This window comes from Anopheles nili, chromosome 3 (assembly GCF_943737925.1).
Source record: "Anopheles nili chromosome 3, idAnoNiliSN_F5_01, whole genome shotgun sequence".
Classification (NCBI taxonomy): Eukaryota; Metazoa; Arthropoda; class Insecta; order Diptera; family Culicidae; genus Anopheles; species Anopheles nili.
The window spans coordinates 4412213-4428441 of NC_071292.1; the positions used below are offsets into that span (position 1 = coordinate 4412213).

At 50.1% G+C, this 16229-nt stretch overlaps 1 protein-coding gene across 1 annotated transcript in view; it reads right to left on the reverse strand.

Annotated features, from left to right (window-relative positions):
* Nucleotides 1-343: 343 nt before the first annotated feature.
* LOC128726905 (protein O-mannosyl-transferase TMTC2) overlaps nt 344-16229 on the reverse strand; it is a 117436-nt gene continuing 101550 nt past the window's right edge. Inside the window, exons 7-11 of the mRNA XM_053820751.1 lie at nt 10285-10529; nt 3991-4131; nt 3774-3858; nt 2492-2649; nt 344-2360 (exon numbers count right to left, since the gene is read on the reverse strand). Of these exons, the coding sequence (XP_053676726.1) occupies nt 2184-2360; nt 2492-2649; nt 3774-3858; nt 3991-4131; nt 10285-10529 (806 nt within the window). The 3' untranslated portion in view covers nt 344-2183. The remainder of the gene's footprint in view (nt 2361-2491; nt 2650-3773; nt 3859-3990; nt 4132-10284; nt 10530-16229) is intronic.

Consider the following 16229-nt stretch of genomic DNA (forward strand, 5'->3'; position numbering starts at 1 on the left):
GGGTTGGCACCTTCTGCGGTTTCGTTCGCGTTCAACCGTGGTGTGGAGCCGTACCGATATCCGTTCGATTACCCCGAGCTGGCGGAGAAAATGAACGGCATGCTGAAGGCTGCCCGAGTTAATGGAATGGGTGTTTACCGTGGGAATTGGGAGCAAATATTTAAAGCCTGAGCGCATAGTTGAAGCAATAAATCTCTGTTCGGCTGATGGCACACGAAGAAACACATCCTTAAAGGACATAACTTACCCGATCGGTGCACCCAAACGGTCAAAAGATTTATGAAGCAACGGTAGCAACGAATGAAACGCGTCCTCGAACGATGCGTGATTTCATTAATAAATTTGCATTTTATTCATAAATGTGTATGTCCATGCCGAGCACCGGCCACGTCACCGGCTCGTCTATAAATTGTTCTTCTGTGAGTTGGTTTGGTTTTATATCGCCTTGTTTTTTTTTGTTGCCTTCCTTAACTCCACTGCTTGCCGCCTGCCTGCTTGCGTGTATGTATAATGGTAATGCTGCGGTCGTATTGGAGGCTGGTTTGGAATTCGCACACATCTCTTCCCTTTTCCACTAGACTACAACGGGATGGTTTGCAACCGAGGGGGTTTATTGTGTTAAAGTTACTGCGCGTGCCACTGCACGGTGCTGATTGCATTCCGGGTGTCGGTTGCTTGTTTCATGTTAAACGCAATTATTTTCCGACCGCACCAAGAGCGTTTATGGTGCGAGCTGGTCGCTGATCGCGCCATAAAAGAGCCCACCGAAAGGATGAGTGGAAGGAGGGTTCGAAAAACAAACGAAAGAATTCGCTTTTCATCCTTTGTAATGAGCGATAGTGGGTGTGGGAGCGGGTGTGTTTAAGGGTGGAATCGGTTTATAATGACGATTTTATCGTTTGCTTTCGCAACCGAAAGGCATTTTGGCCACTGCGTTTGTTTACGGGAGGGAAAGAGGAAGGGCATGAAATGAGTTCGGGGAAAATTATAGCTCTTCTGCCATTGCGACCTCAGAGTTGCTCGGAAACAAGCGTATGTGTCGTGGAAGGATATGAGCTTTTCCTGGTAGAAAGAACGAGCTAGTGGTTCGATTACTTCGGGCACTAAATCCTCATTTGTAGGGGTTGCTTACGAATGTTCGCTTCCTGTACTAAATGTTTGTGATTTTCTTGTTGAATAATGATTCATGTGCTATCGCATCGCATTTTGTCACCCTCGCTTCGGATTGTATCCAGTGGTTTTGCATTTTGGCTATTCAATATACGTTCCGCCTCGATTCCGGTCCTGTTTGTCTGATTATCGTTATATACAGCGTAGTTTCTGGGTTTGTATTTGCTTCCCTTGTTTATAAACTTTGTATGTACAATATAAGGTTAGTAGCGCGAGTCCATATGCACGCTTGGCCAAGAAGGGGTAACTGCGTTTATAACACATCTTTCATTTTCTATTTCGCTCTCTCTCTCTCTCTCTCTCTCTCTCTCTCTCTCTCTTTCTCTGGCTCTTTCTCAATACCACCCACAGGCGGGCGAATAAAAATCGTTGTCATACTGGTTTCATTTAGCCAACAATCTCTCCAGCTCACGACAACGCGTAACATAATCTTATCATTTCCTATGCATTTTGTTTATCGTCTCTGTTTTTGTTCATATTCTTCTTCTTCTCTCACGAATATACTTTCAACGGAGTTCCAACACAATTGTTCCTAATTTCTGCGGCACCGTCCGTCACGTCACGTGGCCTGCTTAGCAGTTCCATTCCGATCGGTCGCTTTGTTTTTCTCTAGCTAGCCTACTCATTTGGTTTAAGTTTTCCCAACGCAACAAATCCACCCAACGCAGCGCCCCTATGTACATTTATTTTGCTAGAATTCCGCTTCTTTCGTTCATTTGATCCTGCGTTCCTGCTGATCCTTCCTACCACGTGCTTCTATCTCGCTCCAGTCTGTACAAGAACAGCAATCAATTCCAGCCATCAGTCGCTCCGATCATCATTTCCCACCGTTCCGGGCCGTGTTCGCCCACCATTTCCATCGTCTGCGGTGTGTGTCTCGCCGATGCGTCACTTTCCACGGTGCTGTGATTTTTCCGGCTTGCCACTGGCGACGCACACTCTCCATCGGCGAGTATTCCCGTGGGTTGCAATCAACTGGCGGGCTTCCGGACACCGGACCGGGGCTCGCCGTTTCAGGATATCGCCGGTACGCCCAACTTTGCCAGGTTCGACAGCGTGGTCAGATCGTCCGGCTGCAGCCGAAGCGCTTCCCGGTAACTGCTTGCCGCTTCCTGCGTGCGTCCCAGGAGGTGCAGAATCGCGCCCAGGTTGGTGTGTGCCCGAGCTTCCTGTGGTCGCAATTTCACAGCCTGCTCAGCGAGATAGCGTGCAAACAAAAATAGCAGAGAGAAAGAGCACGAGAGAGAGAGAGAAAATGAAAAGGCCGTACATTATTGGTCTGGTGTGGCGCAAGGGGTTTGCGTGTTGTGCCCACACTCACCTGTCGGTACCATCGTTCGGCTTCGAGTTTGCGGTCATGCAACCGGAGACTCGATGCGGCGGCCATCACCAGGGCGTAGTCTTCCGGGGCCAGTTCGGCCGCCTTTACCCGGTACTGGAACGCTTCCTCCGTTCGTCGCTGGGTGGATAGAAACTCAGCTGAAATGTGACCCGACGGTGCGTGAGTGGAAGAAACCCATAAGAAAACAAACAATTAGGAAGTTGTAATGGCGTTGTTAGTTTGTTTTTTCAAATATCGGTCAGTGGAAAAGAAAAGAAAAACCCTCAAACCCACACAATCTCATCTATACAAGGCGTTCGACCGACGCACCGAAACCTGCCTGTTGCACTGTCCGCTGGAATGGCTTCGTTTCATGCGATTTAAATTGTGAAACACTTGCCCGACAGCGCAAGCCCTGATGCTTCCTAATTGGATACTTGATATTTTATTTTAGATTCAGATCCATCCCACCCCGCGTCCGATCCTTCCCGGGTGTTATGCTCAATTATTTGGTCCCATGTACGACTTCCTGACGTTTTCTCGGTCGGTCTCGTTACACATGCTCGAAGACGGTGAGGTGTCTTCTCGAGTGTTCCCCAGCGCTTATTGCCGATTGTTATGATTTTCTTTGAATTCGTCTCCGGTAAGCGAGACGAAAGTAACGAGAATGCAAACTCACACTCGCAGCGAAAGTTTGCATCGCACAAACGCTCCCCTTGGCAAGGATCCGTCGTTGGGTGCCCGGGATGGATGTGTGCAATAATAATAATAATAATAGTGAAAAAAGCGTTCGAAAATCCCTCTGACAGCGACTAATGATGGCATTGACGTTTGTGCATTTGTCGAAGGCAACTAGACCAGACATGACGGCGCTTTCCAGGCGCAGCGGTTGGCAGGAAAAACAGCTGCACTCACACTTGCACAGGGGTTCTTAAGAAAATCTGCTCTCAGGCAGGGCATCATCCCTTACACTGAGCCCTAGTAGGGTCAAGACGAGAGTGCGATCAAAGCTTTGCACGATAAGACGTTGTCCTTGCCGGCATTGGCTCCCGGGAGATCGTTATCCGACGCTTGTACTTTTCAATAACCACTTTTTACTTCGGTTCGGTAGTAGCGAACTGAGCCAGCCGGACCGGACCACAAGAGGGAGCGCTCCATCGATATGGATACAAATTTGCAGCACTGTCCCTGTTCCTACAACTCGACGTGCGCTTCTTTAAAACCCTCTCGTAGCTTCTGTCATTCGATCGGAGCTTCTTTGGAGCCGGCGAAGGATGCTTACCGTAATGATGGTGTACGCTGGCATCGTTCGGTGCCAACCGGAGTGCCCTCCGGAACCACTGTTCCGCCTCGGAAGTTCGGCTACTCTGCAGGTGGTGCACGGCATGGTGCGAGGTGGGGAAGCAGAAAGAAGAAGAGAGAAAAAAAAATGGAACACAGTTAGATGGGGATTGTCAGCAGCAGACCGACCGACCGACCGGTGGTGCTCGGATACTTACGTTTCGCGCCAACATCGTACCGTACGACAGATGGGCAGCGATGTGGTCCGGTTGGGCCTCGAGAGCCGCCCGTTGAAAACGTTCCGCTTCGCTCCACTGGTTGAGTCGGGCAAAGACGTCTCCCAGACGATGGTAGATGCCCTGCTCACCGTGCGTTAGGTGACGAATTGTGTCCGCAACCCATTCCGAGCAGATTGTTTAAAATAGAGCAGCGACGGGAAAACGGGAAAACGAAACGACCGAAATGAATTAGACGTGTTCATTATGCTAATTATCGTAAAGCAAACGGCTGCAAAATGATCGGTGACAATCTTTTGCCCGAACGGGAATGTCTTAATAAAGTGTTAATAACGGTTCGTTATGGGGGTGTGTTCTTTTTTGCCACATTATGCTCGCCCGCCACATTCATCGAGTGCAGTGCGAGATGGGCGCATTCGTGCGATAAAACCATTTCGTACAATCGAAGACATGGAGCTGCGGTGGAAAAAAGCAATTCCACTCGAGATGGGACGCGTTTTGGGACACGTTCGGGACATTTAGATACACAGCGCAACCTCAATAACAACCCTAGCGCACAATAGGTCGCTTATGGTCGTAATAATTCCGACTTCGTCCTCGCGATCGTACGGAAAAACATAATCAGCACACGATTGTGGAGAAAAAACGCATTTACCCATCGACAGAAAATATGCCACTCATAACCGTAAAAGTGCAATTGCTTCGTTTGGCCCGGCCCGGCCCGAGCTATTGACCGGTGACCGAATGTCCTTTCGCCCGGTCCGACCCGATGAAAGTTGTCCTTTGGGTGTCGTCCTGAATGGGGGGGGGGGGGGGTCGCGTAATAAACCGATCGTCGACGTCGTTGTCATCCCCATCAGCATCGTTGCATTTGGTGGAAAATTAAAAGAGAAACCTCCACGGTCGGGTCTGAATGAAAAGGCCTCAAGGAAGCGGAATAAAATGGGCGCTCAAGATCGCGCTGCTCGTTATCAGCGTTGGGTGAGCTTTTTCGGTTTCCGTTGTCCGGTACCCAGTTCCGCCCGTTAGCTCGAGCAAGCGAGTGCAAATGAGATAAGTTCGTGGTGGAAACGAAAAGCGGCTTCCTAGGTTTCCGTGGTGGAAGCTCTAATTAGAAATGATTATCCAATTATTTCCGGCGTCTGTTTTTCCGAACTGATAGTTCGGGGCCGATTTTCCTTTCAGGGAGCTTTTGCAAGGTCGCTGTTTGTCCGCCTGGATGCGCGCTTTCTTACGCTTGTGTGTGGGGTTTTTTCTACGCAGCTGAACACTAAGCTCCCTTCGTGATGACTTTCCACATCGTGGGTGATGGAAACTTTCGCTTCCGTGGATCGCTGCAGCAGTTGATTCACAGCGGAGCACAGGCCGATGATTAGCATGAGACGGAAAACTCGTTAAATTCAATTCGTGCGGTGACATCCGTCCCAGAGAGGATGCATTTTGAGGGTCCGCTTTCGCCATCGCTCGGTGGTAAAAAGTGCACCGAAACTTCGCGGCCTCGAGGCGGACTTTTCGGACTTTTCTTGCGTACGGCCCCCCGTATCCCCCATTAACGGGGGAGGATAATTTCTTCGGTGAAAGTTTTTCGCGAGAGAAGAAGAATTTTTTTCCCCACTGCACAATTGCACACCCCGGGATGGAAGCCGATGGACCGTGAACTCGAGTTATGGTGAGACGGAACGGTGGAGCCGTCTAATGGAGCTTTTCCACCACCCGGGTAAGTGGGACGTTTTCTTATCGCACCGGCACCATTCGGTGATGGGAAAAGATCGGTCTCGCGCTCCCTCCCGATGGAACCGTCTTTCGGGCGTCCAATTTCACATCCTGCAGTTCCCGTTAACGACTCGGGAGCGCTTCTCCGCTACCTCCTTTATGGACAATTTAATTGATTATTTTATTTTATTCGAAATCATATAAAATTTAATGGAGCAATTCTGTATCATCCCACCCGGGACGGACAGGTTCGTCGTCGGAGCGCATGGAGTGAAAATGGCTTCGCTTCGGCTATCGCGATGCATCCTTCCACGTGCTCGAGTGGAATGAAAAATGGAATGGAAGAGTCAATTTCCTGCCATAAACATATCTTTATCGGGCACCTTGGAGTGTTTCTGCACCGACCGCGTCGTCCTCGACCAGATCTCGATCGACGGACGTCTTAGGGACGAAGCCCCTTCGAAGCCGGCAGGTGAACGAAAACGGAAATGGAAGGCATCGAAATGGCCAAATAGATAAACGTTTATTGCCGTGTGAATTGAATCGGTGAGAAAGATTTAAACTAGCGGTACAATCACGCCACGGGACGGGGCGGGCATCCTTCTCGTGACTGACCACTGAGAGGACCACCGTCTTTGGAAGGAAAAAAGGTTCAAAAAGCTTTTAACTGACTCACGACGTGCCATCAGCTTCAATTTTTACCGCACGTGGTTGTTGGGAAGCAACCCAAAGCGGGAAAAATGGCAGCAGTTCTTCACGACCGACGTACTCAATCGTTAGATATGAGTGGAATGCCATCGCTCCCGTGATTTATGCCCAAACGCTGCCAACTCACGCGGAGCAACAGATTAAGGGAGAAGCGAGCGTCTCTTAAAGCATCACGTGAACGTGAAGTCTCGCAAATGACATGCGCGCATCGGGAGAAAGCACAGAAGAGCTTAAAGTTGACACTCTGGCTGGGTAGCCGTTCGAGCTTTTACTGAGTGTGTACATGTGCGTGTACGTATGTCGGTGTTTGTTTGCTTTTCGTGAATGTCGCCTCGTTTCGTCGGTTCGGGAATTCGTCATTAGCACCGTCGAGGTTTCTTAAAGGTTTTGCGTTTTGTTATTCGAAACGGGAAGACTAATCGATACGCCTTCGACATTTTGGGAGGGAGATATATTTGCTTTAACGTGGCGTTGTTTGAACTAATGCATGATGAAACTCCAACACGCTTGTTAGAACCGAGCTTCAGGACAACCCCCGCAGAAATCCCAAGAAACTAATTAAGAATAAACTTGCTCTCGTAAATCAAACGCGCCGTTTGGTAGGGAGCTGTGACTTGTGCGTTCTGTGAATGGTTTTGCTTTGACGCTTTCCTAGAGAGAAACCAGAACTAAACCGGAAAGCGAGGGTGTTTCTTTCAGTGAAAGTGTGTGCTTTCTAGGCACTGTTACTAGCCCTACGTACACTAGTGGGGCTCGCGCGTAGACCGATGGATGACGCACAACAAACGCCACAAGAGGACCATTTTCATCGCCGTGCGAAAGTTGCTTGTGCTTTGTCTCGAACCATCGGCTGCAATCACCACGGATACAGCGGTACAGTTGAGCGAGAAATTTGCTCGGAAAATTTGTTGGCTCAACAACGGCATCTCACAAACGCACAAGTTCGCCTTAAATTTCACATGTGTAACGCGCGTGGGCTAACAACCGAACGACGGCAAAACGGCTGCCGCATGAAACGGGAGGCTAAAAAATATTTTCCACCAACGAAGGAAACACGAGCTTTTCCAGTTTATCACAAAGTGTAATCATTTGCAACTTCGTTGTCACAGATTGTGTACAACTTTTTTCGCTCTTGGCGGTGGCGGTCCGTTACCCGTCCGGTTTCCCTTGGCAATAAGCGGGCTTCGGTGTGCGCGTGCTTTCTGCTTTTTTTTTGCGCTCGATTTTTCATTGTGCTCTGTGGGGAAAAAAGTTCTTCGCCTCGTTTTCCCACCAGTTTCCATGTGTGTATGTGTGTGTCAGAGGGTGGTTGCTGGAAAAGCGTGATGGAGGCAAGGTGTCGAGCTTTGCTGAGGGCAACGAAACAAAAAACGAGTGAACCAAGTTGGCAGGAAACGTTTTGCATTTTGTTTCGCCTGCGCAACCGGAAAAGTCGTCCTTTACCATCCTCCCGGGTGGGGTAGAATGTGGAATGTGTGCCACCTAAATTTGGAGACACGAATGATGTGGCACTCTCTCTCTCTCCCTGTCTTTCTCGTTGCTCACCTTCTGTTGAGCTCACTCTTTCTCGCACACCCACACACGCCCTTATTTGATGCGACGGGTGGGAAACTTTCACTTGTTGGATTTGCGTAAACAAATCGGTACGGGTTCGTAAATATTTTAATACTTCACAAACGCGCACCGAGAAAAGAGGGACGAGATTAAATTCGTTCGTTTTGGTTTTGTTTTTCAAAACGTTTCGTTCCGTTCGAGGAATTTTGCTCATCGTACGCGTGACACAACACCGGGTTAGGAAAGTCCATCGTCAGGAATCGCTCCATCGGCAGAATAATGCACGAAAACGGGCTCTAATGTCGATGGAGCATGTTGGTGTTCATTTCATGCATTCTTTCTTGTCGTATACATGACGGTTGGATGCTATCTCTACACTACACCTCGATGTAAGCACGAGACTGTTTCATTTTATTAGTTTCGCAACAACCAAACCCCGGCGCATCTCTAGGCAATTTACTCTTAAAAGTGTGCGGCTTTTTTAGCTTCGGAATTTGTTCATTATGCAACGTTTTTAACAAAAACACCATTGCAACTTTATCCAGCAAAGCGTTCGAGCTTTGAGCTGTGGATGGTATTGTTTTCATTACAAAACTCACAATATTACATACAACGGGTTCGCCTTCCTGCATGAGTCCACATTGCGAGAGAAAAAGCTCCAGTGAAACACCGCTACAGTGCCGCAGCAAAGAGGGAGTAAACCCCTCCAAGTGCCGCCCATTAACCGCAAGCCGGATAAATAACTCTGGGGCGTGCAATAAATTATCCCGAGAAGGCTCAGCAGAATCAGAAATGATGTGCCAAATGGTATCCTTTTCGCTGGCACTGAACCCGGGTGGCGCATCCTCGGCGGGCTGGCTTCGGCTCATAAAACGCAGAGAAATACCGTCGATCTAATAAAACTAAACTGCACCGAGCGGATCGACGTGAGTTGTGGCCGATATTCGCTCGAGTCCTGCCGTGGCCGGTTCGTGCCGGTTTTGTCCGTGTTGTGTGGTGGGCATGTGTTATAAGACTAATAAAATTTCCAATTTATACAACGCCGGCAATAAAATAAGGATGTGAAGCGTTTTCGCTTTCTCCATCCCATCCTGCGGTGCGGTGTTTACGTGTGTGTGTGTGCGTGATGTTGGTTTTGTTTGCCATCGGAACCACGGCAAGCTGATGGGTTTTTTTTCTCCGTCAAGGGCACCCGATGCTGCAATCTGTGGGCCGAGATGCAGAGTTAAGTTTTCCGTTTTTCCGGTTGCCGGCGCCGGTGGTTCTTTGGGGGAGGAACATCGCTTGGCAGGAAAGAACCATTTAACCAGCGGAGCCACGCTTTCGACTCACCTCCTTCTCACCCAAAACGGAAACACCGTCTGTGACTCGCAGCAGGAAATATAACGAACGATCCATTTCAAGGCAACACCGGAAAATACCGCGCCTTCGGACGGTGGCCACGGAGTTAACGAGCACGTTGTGAAGTGGGGGAGAATGATGATGAAAAGTAGCGCTGTAAGTAGCACGCCGGGCCAAAGGATACTCGTTTCGGGCTCGCTGTGCGAAGGGAAAGTGTAAACACTTTTCCAACCGATTCCAACCTTTCCCGGGACCGGAAGCAGGTAGCCAGCGCTAACTCGCCCCGGGGAAGCAATGGCCAGCTGGGAAAGCGCTGGCGGAAATTCGTCCATTCCGCCAGGTTCGTCTAGCCGGGGTTCGACGCCTTCATGGTATTTAATCTCCCTAGGTCCCCCCGAGTCCCAGCTGGGAGCCAGCAGGGGCAATAACTATAAATATGAAACGTCACCGGCACACGAACGAGGTGCTATGGCTGCTCGCACAAAAAAGGGCCACGTGAAAGTGTTTATAAAAATCTCTGATATCCGGATTTGCTGCTTCCGGTGATAATTTTTCGGCACACCGGTCACCATTCCTCTCTCTCTCTTCTAGCCGGATCGGTGTTTTTCGGTTTCCGCCCGGGGCACGGCCAAAATACCCAAGAAAACGGCGTTTCGATTCCGCAGCGGAAACGTGCAAACGGGCGGAAGGAAATCATTAAAAGCTTTTCAACACTTCCGACCGGCGACCGGGTTAAGGGAATGGGTGGCCCGTTTTGTGGGGTTTCGCCAATGAAGATACACGATAACGGTGGCTGGCACGTGACTTCGAGCGGCGCCTACTTGGTCCGCACGAGCAGGATGCAAAGCAACGATCACAGCCTGCTATGATGAGCGAACGAGCAATGGCGCACCATTTTCAAGGAGCTTTGATTTGAACGGAATTTAAGGATCCACCTTCTCCTGTAGATCAGCTGCTTACCTGGGGTGGGTACCGTTCCGGCAGGGTATGCAGCGCCTCCCGGTAGACGGCCAGGGCACGTTGCAGCTTTCCCTGATCGGCGTACAGATTGCCGAGCTGCAGCAGTGCGCTGATGCGGGCATTCTCGTGAGCCGTACGATCCCGCAGACCAGATCCGTCGAGCTTCGTGCCTTCCCGCAGGACGCTTGCCGCTTCCTGGCACCGTCCCAGTGCTATCAGTGAGGTCCCAAGGTTCAGATAGGCGACTGCAAGAAGAAAGAAAGAAAAAATAGCGAGAACATGAAAAGAAACGATCAAATCCGGTTAGTTGTGCGGACAAAGGGAGCAGATGTAGATTTTATGGCATTAATTAGCTTTCACATCACGCCTCGGGATTGAGAAACTTTCCACTAGCGGGGAATGGGTAAAGCAGGAGCAAAGGTTTGGTTTAAAAAAACAAATGCACCGTGGTTTGTTTGGCGGGAAACCAACTCTATGAATACGAAATGAAACAGATGCACTAGACTTTACACCTTTAATTGAGGCTTTTTAATGGGTAGCGGATTGTTGCGCAAGCTTTGCTGTCCTGGGACGGAAGGCTCCCGAAAGCAGCCTGCCCCAGTTGCAACCGTAGCGGCAATAATCCCAGGATAATTGGACAGCACTCATGCGCGTCACGTCGTAATGAATGAAAAACGGCACTCTCGAGAAGATGGCTGAAGCCTGAATACCTTCTTCGGCCCACCACCGGTGCAGGTGTCCGGGCCGTGGCGTTGATGGAAATCTTTGGCAGCGGATGATGGTTTGGTTTTATGCTGCATTTGGGTAATGGTATTCAGCACCGTACGGTGGCAATCTTCACTCACGTGTCGGGGGCCATCCCGGACGGAGCATGGCATGTTTACGTAGCCCTTGGATGGGCCGACGCTCGAAAGCAGGCCGCAAGCCTTTTAGCGTGATTTTACGACGAGTGAAATCGTAAAAAAGAGCAGCGTGCTCTTCACGTGAGGCGGCTCGAGATACTCGAGCCCTCATTGACAGCGCAGCAAATCTGCTCGTGTCTTCTTCCAGTGGCTGGCTGGCTGGCCCTGGAAGGTCCCGGGACCATTGCTCTACGCCTGATCCAGCCCCCAGAAACCGTTGCTGATGTCGCATCCATTAGGGTGGAAGAGTTGCAACGGGCTAGGCCGTGGTGCGATAACTCGTCGCTCGGTCGTTTCGCTTTACCGTCCGCTTTTGGTGGGAGAAAGGAAACGGTTGGCTTTTGAAGCATTTCTTTTTTCTATTCGTCGTCTTCATCCGGCGCGTGGCCTTCCTCGCGTGCAGTACCACCCACAAGGGCGTTGATGGCGTCGCCGAGGGAACGCTATAGTGTTGCAAGTGGTGTAATCATAATTACTATGAAATATTAAATGAGGATTGCAGGGAGCAGGGACCGAAAGGCGAAGGGTTTCGCTTTCATCTTGCCAGTTGGTGCGGCCAAAGAGCGCAAACATGGTTGACATGGTTGGGCCGTAACCGTGCACAGGGACGGTACGGATAATCAAGCCGGTGAAACCCATCTCATCCTTGCAGCAGGACGTATTTTCACGTGTTCTCACGCTTCACGTGGGGCAAGCGAAAGTATGTAGCCAACGAAAAGGGAAGATGGTTGGGACGAGAGAAAGAGAGAGAGAGAGAGAGAGAAGAAGAGATAAAAAGTGCTATGCTACGTAAGTAAAATTGCTGAAATCAAGCCCTACACGAGTTCATGATAAAAAGCGCACAAAGTGTCAAGTGTCTTATGAATATCAGAGCGAGCTTTTGATCAACGCGAGCAACGGAAGCAGAAGTAATTTTTGAAGCTGTTCGCATAACATGTGCTCGAGACGAATGAGGCTTTTGCGTAATGGTTTTTTAAATGCATTCTGGATGGATGGACAGACACACAGGCACATATACACATATGCCACGTATGAACAGAATGAATCACACATGTTGAAAAACTGTACATAAAATGAGCCATAATTACATCTCAGGAAAAATAATTGTATTACCCTGAGGAATCGAAAAAGGAAATTATGACATTATAAAAGGACATTTTCACTTGACACATGCATTTGCTCAAATCGCTTTTCCACATCACGAGCGGTTTTTAAAAGGTTTTACTGCTTCATTATCTTCCTATCTCTCAATGGCATGTATGGTTTTTCAACTTTCTTCATGTTTGTCAATAGCAGCGCTTGAGTAGCACGGACAACGCAATGGCTAACGAAACCGAAACCATCCAAAATGGAAATCGAGCAAGCAAAGGCCGAAAAAAGGACCCATGGAATCGTGCAACTATCGTGATAGCGAAAGAGCCGGATACCTTCACGGTTCTTATGTTGCTCGCCAGCCGCACAATGATTGCTAAATGATCTGTGCAAAATGAACAAATGGATTCGAGTTACGAGATATTTCGCCTCGTTTCCCATTTCCCGCTGTCGCTCGTGAGTGAAGCTGAAACGTTCGGCTAGCATTTCCAGCCAACCGCACGCTCACTCGGTTCTGATCGTCCTCAGGATCCACCGAACGACTCCGCACAGGTGTGGTATAATACATGCGGCACCAGCCACGAAAGTCGTGTAGCTTTCTTTCGCTTCGTTTTATTTTCCTCGGTCTCCTGCGCGTGCCTTATAGAAGATGACAGAGTTCATCGCTTTCAATTTCTTCTCGACCGCCACCGTTCCTCGAGCTGCGTGTGGCTGTGTGTATGCGGCCCCGAAGGAGGCAAGTTTTATTTTTCCGGCATCCGAAGGAAAAACAAATTCTCTGCGGCTTGCCTCCGATAGGGGGCAGCCCACGCTTAGTGACACTAGCGTGTGGGTGTGTGTGTGTTTGCTGGTGTGCCACCTGTACACCCACAGCCTCACCGAGTGGCCGTACCGGCAAGCCAAGCTTATCAGAAAATCTGATCACGTCCCACCGGGCGATGCGCCGCCGGTAAGGGAATTCTCTTTTCGCGGCATATAAAAGAATGGCACATCGGATGGTTGGGTGGCGAGTAGGGGGCGAGGGTGAGGGATTCCTGAAGTCCCTTAACGATGTCTCGTAGACTTTCGGGGTCGCTCGGTAGCTTGCCAACCGGCATGGAAGATGTATGGTTCGTATCGGAGAGCTTTTCTTACAAGCGACCAGGCGCCTCCATCGGGGTGATGGGTTTTTTGCTCATATTCCACCCACCGGATCTGATGTTTGCGGGAGAATGGAGAACTGCGGGTGGATTGAAAAGTGAGCAAAGAAGAACCGAGGCGCCCGAACGAACTGACTCCTGACCATGTTACTGCTTGATCACTTGTTCATATTTGCTTGCTGGCCTTCGCGCGCGCGCGTCGCTGTCACGGGATGCGGCCTCGAGACCGCGATAGGAGACGTCTGCCGGGCGATCCGACCCGTCTCAGTCATCATTCAAACGCAGCCGAGAAGCACATCAGCAGCCGTGCTATCATAAATATTAAAGGCCCCCCGTGGTCCGTCCGCCTGCCTTGGGAGGCGGATGTTTGTCTGCACCGGCCGAACCAAACCGAACTGAGCTCCTTTCGACAAAAAAACGGATGATGTGGGGTCGTTTACGGCGTTTATTCGATGCATTCCCGGTGTCTGACGGCGTACGACGGCTGCTCGGTTGCAGCCTTTTGTGTCAGTTGGACTGCGCGACGCGACATCAGCTTCAACCTACCGAGGCAGCGGCCGGTCAAGCGGGCGTTCCACCCCATTCCTGGTGGCTGCAAACGTTGAGGCTGAGATGGAAGTCACCAGAGCCACCATTTTACCGGGTTCGTGCAGCGGAATGATTAAATTCCCAACGGGGAACGGTAAACCGTGTCGTCATTCCGTCATGTCCGTTGCGCATCCTATTCCCTGTGGAATGGTTAGAAAAAGGACACTCACCCGCTCGGGGTCGTGGGGAAAGTGTGCAAGGAAAGTACAAGAAAAAAAACAGGCAAATCAAAAGGGGGCGAAAAAAAAAATAATCCATTCTTCAACTCGTACCGGCACACGAAACGAAAGTGGACACTGTCACATTGGAGCGTTGCTTCGTATCAGCTTTCGCACCGCACCGGTGACTCTGCTACGTGAACGGTGCCCGCAACCACCGGGCGCCATTTCGGAAGTGAGACTACCGGAAGGGCCGTTTGGGTGAGTGAAAGAGAAGAAAAAGAAAACCCCCTGAGCAGCTACAGAAACTGGCCGCAGCGCATACGGCATACGTCGTGGAAAGCACAACATCGGAAAGCAAAGTTGAATTATCATCTATTTCACAAAATTGGAAGTAATGGTGCGGAAAAATCATTTATATTTTCCCGCACCTCCCACACCCACACACACACACGTACGTCAGCTCCCATTGCGACCACCCACGTACGCCACGCCACGGTCGTGGGTGTTTTCTTTGTTTGTGGACACGACACGAAGCAGGGGAACTGGAAATGATGGCGTACAAGCGGTGACTAGGACGTGAGGAGCACAACATTATGGCCGGTCGCCGTTGGTGGCCAGAGTGTTTTCTTCGACTTGCCAGCACGAGTGCCTGCCTCGAAAATCGTATCACATATGTGGTTTGTTGACTTGTGAAAACTGCAGCCCGGCAGTTGGGGAGCGTTTGCGATCAATCAGAAGGAAAGCTGGGGGAAATTAAATTTTGTGGATCAGCTGGAATTGGAATTATTGCTAGCCAATCATTGCCTACGCCTTGTGCACTCGTGGAGTGGGGGGTTGATCGAATTCCCTCGCGTTGTGAAGAATGTTCAATCGATTGGAATGAGTCTGGCCACGAGCACTGCTTCCGAGGAGCGACATGTGTTGCTGGTGATAAAACAAGTGTGCCCAATTAGTAGCCGGTGAAAGCAGGGACGGCAGGAAGGACTTTGAGACGCGATATAAATGATAATGCACACACACACACTCTCTCTCTCTCTCTCTCTCTCTTTCTTTCGGTGCGCCTACCACCGCTGCGGGTGCTGTAAAAATAGGACGTGTTTATCGTCCTTTTGCGAGCAATTCAACCATCGCTTTTTGTTGCTCGGCTTCTCGCTCTTATGCGCTTGGCCGGAAGACCGGTAAAAAGTTGGACTCCCATGCATTGTTTGCACCACGTCGTGTTTTGCGCAACTTTCTCCACCCACGACGAGGGGGGTTGCTTTGTTCCGGCAGAAGCGCATAGTTAGCACATTCTCGCACACGAGCGGCACCTCGTTCATTCGCTGGAACAAAATAATTCATACGTTACACTAAATTAAGCAGCTTTCGGGTGCTGGCACACGGCCGCCTAAATAGTTCGTGTTGCTGCGACGAAGCGCAGGCACGAGAAAGTTTTTCTATTCATCGGGTGAAAGAAAAACGGGCTCGTATCGATACCACATCCATGCACAGGCACGGGTAGGTGGATCCTCTTTATGGGAGCTTATCATGTAAAAAGTTTGCGTTCGTTTCCACCACGAGCTTCTGTCGAGTGCATCCATTCGCCTGGCTGCTTAAGCTGCTTGTGGAAAATGGCGCTGGGGCCATGGAAAACTCTGGAAACTCCGGAAGGCGCTACCACTGCGCACTGAACGTGTATGTGTGTGTGTGAGGGAATAATTTATAAATGAACAATATTATTACATCCCGTAAAACACCAGCTGCCTTCAGAGAGTGGTCCCAGCGTAAGAGCACTTACAGCGCCACCGGTTAGTGCGACACGACGACGAAAGTCCCTCGTTTCCCGATTGTGCATGAGGGAGCTTTTGCGTGATTTTTCCCGTGCATCATCGATCCTTTGCCTCGGGTCACGTGCGGGTGCTGTTGGGTAGCGTCTTCCGGGTCGATTCCGGTTCGCGATCGAACGATGTGGCACTTTGCGTCGTTAGCACGTTGCATTCGGTCCGACGTTGCGTGTCCATACGACCACAGCTGATTCGACCGAGAGAGTGAGGGTCCGTTTTGTGGTTCTTCTCGCAGCTCGC